Raw genomic sequence first — 7,937 nt, 5'->3', positions numbered from 1 at the left:
GCTATGGAAATAAAATGGACATTCAAAAGGTTAATCAGAAATATTTTCTTTTCAGTTGATATCGAGACGGTACAAGGCCATTTTCTGTTTTGGTTTAATTCACATGATTGCAACGAACATATGCATTTGGATATCTGTCGTTATTACTGAAGCTAAAATCGAAGTGGATGCTCTTGAAGGATATTTTCCTGATACCATAAATCAATCTGGTAAGCTTAATTTTATAGCATATTGAAAACGCCCTCTTACTTCTCTCTCAGTTCTCTCTCTACTGCCTCATTCTCTCTCTCTCTCTCTCTCTCTCTCTCTCTCTATCTCTCTCTCTCCCTCTCTCTCTTTCTCTTTCTCTTTCTCTCTTCCCAACGCTTTACTTCTATCTTTCTTCGTGTGGTTCAATGTATTGACGATTGAATATCAATTTACTAGGATCATAATTGTGCCATGAATTGTAAAGTGCTGTACCTTGGAGTTTTTTTTTTCAACTCTCTAGTTAGTAACTGTTGTTATTTAGTAATTCGTGGTCAAATTGTGTATCTAATTGTCCTCTTTACTGGTTTGAATTGAGATAACTGATAACGTCTCCCTCAGTCAAATCTTCGATTAAGACAAAGCGAACAGAATTGTCCAATAACAAAAGGGAGCTCCCGTCCTTGACCTATGGTCCCTTGTATGTATGTTACACTTCTTCTTAAAAGGGTTATCTCCCTATACCGCCTGGGCTTCACTCTAATGAAAATATTTAGATTGGGCGTTAAAAATTCGTGCCGAGAGGCATTAGGCTGAAAAAAATTAACCTTTTTGTACTCCCGGTAGAACCAAATGATATGCAGAACATTCTTTAATAAAACAGGAAGAAGTCACGAGAAATATTTAGAGGAGTTCAAAATTTTATGGGAGGTAGCCAAGTGTGAAGCTCTGAGTGCATTGGGGTGATAAAGAGGCGTTCGCTGCCACATTGGTTTCGCGTGACTTTGTGCTGCGGAGAGGTGTTGCTAGTGGTAATAGTGGCAGTATTTAGATAGAAGTAGACTTCCAAGCTAATCAAGTGATCAATTTGGTAAGTTTCCAGTTGGCTGTCTTAGGTGAAATTTAGTTGGTGTTGCTTTAGAAAGAAAAGTTAGCAAGCTTATAAATTGCTCGTTAATTTACCAGCCCTCGACGGGTCGCGGAATGAATTAAGGAGAAATGAATGAGCCGAACTCAGTCAAGTTTAAATGTGATTTGGATGAGGTGCAGCTGCTAAAAGAATAAACTTCGTGGAGGCAATGAATACTGTAGATTGAGTTACCAGCCCTTGACGGGTTGCGGAATGAGTTAAGGGAAGATGAATGTCAGACTATGAGTCGATCTCGGCCAAGTTTAAATGTGATTTGGATGAGGTGCAGCTGCTAAAAGAATAAACTTCGTGGAAGCAATGAATACTGTAGATGGAGTTACCAGCCCTTGATGGGTTGCGGAATGAGTTAAGAGAAGATGAATGTCAGGCTATGAGTCGATCTCGGCCAAGTTTAAATGTGATTTGGATGAGGTGCAGCTGCTAAAAGAATGAACTTCTTAGAAGCAATGAATAATTCAGATTGAATTACCAGCCCTTAACGGGTTGCGGAATGAATTAAGGGAAGATGAATGACAGAATGTGAGTCGAACTCAGTAAAGTTCAAATGTGGCTTAAATGAGGCGAAACTGTTAAAAGAATAAAGGTTTTGGATGAAAAGAGTTGTTTAGATTGAATTACCAGCTTTTGACGGGTTGCGGAATGAATTAAGGGAAGATGAATGGCAGACTGTGAGCCGAACTGAGCTAAGTTTAAATTTGGTTTAAATTAGGTGCAGGTGCTAAAAGAATAAACTTTTCGGAGGCAATGAATACTTTAGATTGAATTACCAGCCCTTGACGGGCTGCGGAACAAATTCAGGGAAGATGAATGACAGACTGTGAGCCGAACTCAGTCAAGTTTAAATTTGGTTTAAATGGGTTGCAGGTGCTAAAAGAATAAACTTTTCGGAGGCAATGAAGACTTTAGATTGAATTACTAGCCCTTGACGGGCTGCGGAACGAATTCAGGGAAGATGAATGACAGACTGTGAGCCGAACTCAGTCAAGTTTAAATGGGTCGCAGGTGCTAAAAGAATAAACTTTTCGGAGGCAATGAAGAGTTTAGATTGAATTACCAGCCCTTGACGGGCTGCGGAACGAATTCAGGGAAGATGAATGACAGACTGTAAGCCGAACTCAGTCAAGTTTAAATTTGATTTAAATGGGTTGCAGGTGCTAAAAGAATAAATTTTTCGGTGGCAATGAAGACTTTAGATTGAATTACCAGCTTTTGACGGTTTGCGGAATGAATTAAGGGAAGATGAATGGCAGACTCTGAGCTGAACTCAGTCAAGTTTAAATTTGGTTTGAATGGGTTGCAGGTGCTAAAAGAATAAATCTTTTCGGAGGCAATGAAGACTTGAGATTGAATTACCAGCCCTTGACGGGCTGCGGAACGAATTCAGGGAAGATGAATGACAGACTGTAAGCCGAACTCAGTCAAGTTTAAATCTGGTTTAAATGGGTTGCAGGTGCTAAAAGAACAAATTTTTCGGAGGCAATGAAGACTTTAGATTGAATTACCAGCCTTTGACGGGTTGCGGAATGAATTAAGGGAAGATGAATGGCAGACTCTGAGCCGAACTCAGTCAAGTTTAAATGTGGTTTGAATGAGGTGCAGCTGCTAAAAGAATAAACTTCTTGGAGGCAATGAATACTTTAGATTGAATTATTAGCCCTTGACGGCTGCGGAACGAATTCAGGGAAGATGAATGACAGAGACTGTGAGCCGAACTGAGCTAAGTTTAAATTTGGTTTAAATTAGGTGCAGGTGCTAAAAGAATAAACTTTTCGGATGCAATGAATACTTTAGATTGAATTACCAGCCCTTGACGGGCTGCGGAACGAATTCAGGGAAGATGAATGACAGGCTGTGAGCCGAACTCAGTCAAGTTTAAATTTGGTTTGAATGGGTTGCAGGTGCTAAAAGAATAAACTTTTCGGAGGCAATGAAGACTTTAGATTGAATTACTAGCCCTTGACGGGCTGCGGAACGAATTCAGGGAAGATGAATGACAGACTGTGAGCCGAACTCAGTCAAGTTTAAATTTGGTTTAAATGGGTTGCAGGTGCTAAAAGAACAAATTTTTCGGAGGCAATGAAGACTTTAGATTGAATTACCAGCCCTTGACGGGTTGCGGAATGAATTAAGGGAAGATGAATGACAGACTCTGAGCCGAACTCAGTCAAGTTTAAATGTGGTTTGAATGAGGTGCAGCTGCTAAAAGAATAAACTTCTTGGAGGCAATGAATACTTTAGATTGAATTATTAGCCCTTGACGGCTGCGGAACGAATTCAGGGAAGATGAATGACAGAGACTGTGAGCCGAACTGAGCTAAGTTTAAATTTGGTTTAAATTAGGTGCAGGTGCTAAAAGAATAAACTTTTCGGATGCAATGAATACTTTAGATTGAATTACCAGCCCTTGACGGGCTGCGGAACGAATTCAGGGAAGATGAATGACAGACTGTGAGCCGAACTCAGTCAAGTTTAAATTTGGTTTGAATGAGGTGCAGCTGCTAAAAGAATAAACTTCTTGGAGGCAATGAATACTTTAGATTGAATTACCAGCCCTTGACGGGCTGCGGAATGAATTAAGGGAAGATGAATGACAGACTGTGAGCCGAACTCAGTCAAGTTTAAATGTGGTTTGAATGAGATGCAGCTGCTAAAAGAATAAACTTCTTGGAGGCAATGAATACTTTAGATTGAATTATTAGCCCTTGACGGGTTGCGGAATGAATTAAGGGAAGAGGAATGACAAACTGTGAGCCGAACTCAGTCAAGTTTAAATGTGGTTTGAATAAGGTGCAGCTGCTAAAAGAATAAACTTCTTGGAAGCAATGAATACTTCAGATTGAACTGTCAATAACATGTTGACTCGTTTGCTAATAAAAAGGATGAATAATTGTCAACCCTGTAAAAGGAATTGGAAAACAATACAAACCTTGGAGCAAACAGAAGATGCTCAAACAAAAGGAACAAACTCTACAATTAATTTATGATAGTTCCATAAGTGCTTCAATGCTAAAAATTACTTTACAAAGTAAGTAAATTAAAAAAAGCGCTAACTGCACTATAAGATCATGAAAACTGGCTAATCTCAATGCTTTAAGTTTCTGTATAAAGTAAAGTTTATAGAACTTAATTTAAAGGAAAAATAGTGCTCTTCTATGAGTTTTTTTTATTTGAATTTGATAATTATTTTTATATTTTTGCTAAACTAAGAATATACAAATCCACTGGTTGCATTCTTTTTATATTCTTGTGTGAAACCCAGCAGACTTGCTGTTCAATCATTTTTAATCACGGTCATTCTTCATCTGTGCAGGTCATACTATGAATTATGGGCCATTGCTCTCCTGTCAGCGTTCTCTGTGTCAATATGTGGGGCCGAATAATAAACAAAGAAATTATTAAATTGTTTACTTAGAAAAGAAAGTATCAAGTTTTTATCTCCAAACAATCATTTGGCGTTATAAAAGGTTACTTTAAATCAGAAACTGAGTGAACATTCCTTATTACATAGTTAGTAGCTTTGGTAAATGTTTACTTTCATTCCAAGGGCTCTAAAGTGCGTATTACTGCATATAGCAAGATTCTGATGGTCGCATATGGCTTCTTTGTCATTATTGTAGAAGCGATTCCATTTTTTCGGTTTCTAAAATCCCCCTCCAACGAGACTAAAAATGCGTAGAGTGGGCTTGCTTACAGGTAACTTTACCTATAGAGCGAAGCGTATTAGTCCATGAGCCCCGCGGGTGGCGGGGCGAGGTCTGTATTCTATATTTATTCAACAAAGAGTGATAAAACTAAAAAAACAAGGTGTCTTTAATATATATAGAATAAAGACCTCGCCCCGCCACCCGCGGGCTCATGGACTAATACGCTTCGCTCTATAGGTAATGTTACGTGTAAGCAAGCACACTTTACGCATTTTTAGTTTGCCCAATCGAGGAGGATGGTCAACCAGAAATGGACGCGCTTCTAGAATTAGCATTTTTTAGTGCTCTGAACTGGAAACTATGCTGTTTCGCAGCATAGTTTCCCGTTTAGAGCACTTGGAACGAAAGTAAACGTTTACCGTAGCTTTAATTAAAGTAGTGACGAATTTGTATCTGTTTTGTTGGTAAGTCTGTTCTGCTTTATCTTATAACACGGAATAGAGTTGAAACTTTTGGGAAAAGATTTTTCTTGAGGGGAGGATAAGGAGAATTTGAAGTTTGTGTTAGAGGAGAGAGGGCAAAATATTTTTCTGCAGTCCTCATAAAAGGGTATAAGCTATGTTTTTCTTTTCTTTATTATTATTATTATTATTATTATGTCAATTCGGCTCTTTTTAGTCGTGAAAATTGTATTGAATTTGAAATAAAATCTGATGGGTGTATAGTCGGTCTTTTGCGACTCTTCGCTTTTATTACTTTTTTCAAATATTAAAATTCTGTGGCGGAATGGTGATGTGTTTAGTCAGTAGATTGATAATATACAACTTTCCATTTTAAGCCCATTAACTATGACGGTGACTTAATGCATCTTCCGTTCGATCACCTTTGATTTGAACCTAGAAGTCAGAACCTTTGACACTAGATAATAGGATGGCTTTAATAGCTAAAACTGAACTTTTGTAAAACTTTCATTCTCATCCTATCATAGTTTATTCTTTTTGACTATGTTTTTACAAGGGCTTGTTTCCACCGACTCATTTAATATGTTTCACTATAGCTGTGAGTAGTAGTAGTAGTAGTATTTACATAGACAAACAATTTGTCCTAAATAAAACTGTTCTTGCGCTACTTTATTTTCTTTCTGTTTATAGGCAATATTAGTGATGATGTAGACTCATTCGAATCACTGCCAGAACCCATTGCACGGCGAAGAATAGAGCCGATGTCATTAATCTGTCATCGAACAGGCATCATGGGAAAATTTCTTAATAGATACTCTCCATTTTTATCACCATGTGTCATAGCTTATTCTCTCATTTCATCTGGTAAGTTTTCAGAAAACCCTCACGCTTTTATGTTGTTTTAATTTTAAGTACTTAGGGACATTACCATTAATCATATGAGCAATGACTCGTTACCGTGGGTAGCCAACCCAGTTTGTTCCCTTGTGTGGATCTTTGCGCTTCTAAATCCAGTTCAACGCCTACATCTATCTTACTTCTATTTCCTTCAGTCTATCTAACAAGAAGTGAAGGAATAGTAATCCAAATTCTGTCATACTGAATGCTCTGCAAAAATACAGATTGTCGTTGACGTATCTCAGTGAAATTAATTCTATGACGTTTATTTTGACATTTATCATATTACTATGACATAAAAATATGGGTATGCAACCGAGAGAACACTGCTGACACTGATGAAAATAAAATAGATTTAATTGAGACACTAAGAGTGTCGGTTCATGATTTGTTCTGACGAAACCTTGATCATATCCGTTTTCTATTCAGTGTCTTTACTTTATGAATGTTGTCGCAGGGCTGACGTGTGAAATGCGTTGGTTGGTATGAACATCAACCGCATCAAAGTTGATATAGGATTAATGTTTTTGATACACTGGCATATGTATCAAAATCTTTGACGTGTCTATGTAATCCCAGAATCATATGTCATTTGCATTTCAAAAGAAAATCTAGGAATACTCGGATGAATAGGAAGCGGATGAATTCCTCGCTTAAATGTTTTTCATTTATTTACTACATACACAGAAACTGTATTTCAATTTCTTTCTTCTTTTTTAATATTAACAGGAATGAAGCTAAATTTTCAATAATCAAAGTAAAGGCTTTTGATCAGCCTAATCATTGCTAACACAACTACTAACAACTTACTGCAACACCAAGCCGCATTAGGCAAACACAGCTGCATACGTTCCCTCTCTTCCCCAACCTCTTCTAGCTTTACTCCTTACCCCCTACCAGGAGTTTCCAATTCACTTTAAATCCTTCCTTATAACAAATTCCCACCCTATCCGGGGATGACCTACGTTTCTGTTGGTCCCAGGTAGATGGCGACAATGAAGAACAGTGTTTCGAATCTGCCATCCTTAATCTGTAGAACGTGTTCTAGCCGTCTCAACCTTCGCTTCTTTATAGTCCTTGAAAGTGGGGAAGAACCTCATCTTTCGTACAGCTTGTTGTCTGATATCCGGTCAGTCAAACAAGTACCTAAAAGTTATCCGTAGTTTTAAAATAAAGACTACATTAATCTTGTTAATTGTGTCCAACATCATAGCTTTAACGTCCAAAGAATTTGGGAAACTGATAAGAGAATAAATTTTGGCGCTTTAAAAACCTAATATTAATTAAGAACTAAAGCAATTAAACTAGCTAAAAATTATGGACGTCTAAGTACCTAGTTATGTGAGGGCAAGTCTTGCGAGAAATTTCTGTGTAGTATAGCAACAGCATTAGTAGTAGCTGCTGTAGTAGTGGCTATAATAATAATAGTAGCAGTTACCATGGGCGTCGTTTCGTAGGAGGGGCAAAGGGGGGCAGTTGCCTCCTAATAATTAGGATAAAAAACTATTATATTGCCCATGCCCCTTGACTAATCGGATATAGACCCCTCTCGCCCCCCTTCAATAAAAATGATGGAGCTACTCCTCTGGTAGTTACAGCAGCTGTAGCAGTGGTAACGGTAGTAGTGGAAGCCTTTCCTCAATGTTTTGGAGTAATAGAGTTGTCTTTGCTTTCACTATAGATTGTCGTTTCAAGTAAAATAGAAATAAAAATAGGAAAGAAATTTGTTTAAGTAAAGAGAGGTTTTTTTTTATTTATTGGAGAATTAATACTTTTGTTAGTTTTTTTTTTATTTTTTGCCTAGTGTATTTAGCTTGT

At 37.7% G+C, this 7,937-nt stretch overlaps 1 protein-coding gene across 1 annotated transcript in view; it reads left to right on the top strand.

Annotated features, from left to right (window-relative positions):
• Positions 1-7,937, top strand: part of LOC136027058 (proton channel OtopLc-like) — a 428,472-nt gene that overhangs the window by 410,314 nt on the left and 10,221 nt on the right. The window contains exons 8-9 of the mRNA XM_065703987.1: positions 56-209; positions 5,913-6,086. Of these exons, the coding sequence (XP_065560059.1) occupies positions 56-209; positions 5,913-6,086 (328 nt within the window). The remainder of the gene's footprint in view (positions 1-55; positions 210-5,912; positions 6,087-7,937) is intronic.

The sequence above is a fragment of the Artemia franciscana genome, chromosome 5, assembly GCF_032884065.1.
Source record: "Artemia franciscana chromosome 5, ASM3288406v1, whole genome shotgun sequence".
NCBI lineage: Eukaryota > Metazoa > Arthropoda > Branchiopoda > Anostraca > Artemiidae > Artemia > Artemia franciscana.
This window is presented reverse-complemented; position numbering and strand designations above follow the sequence as displayed.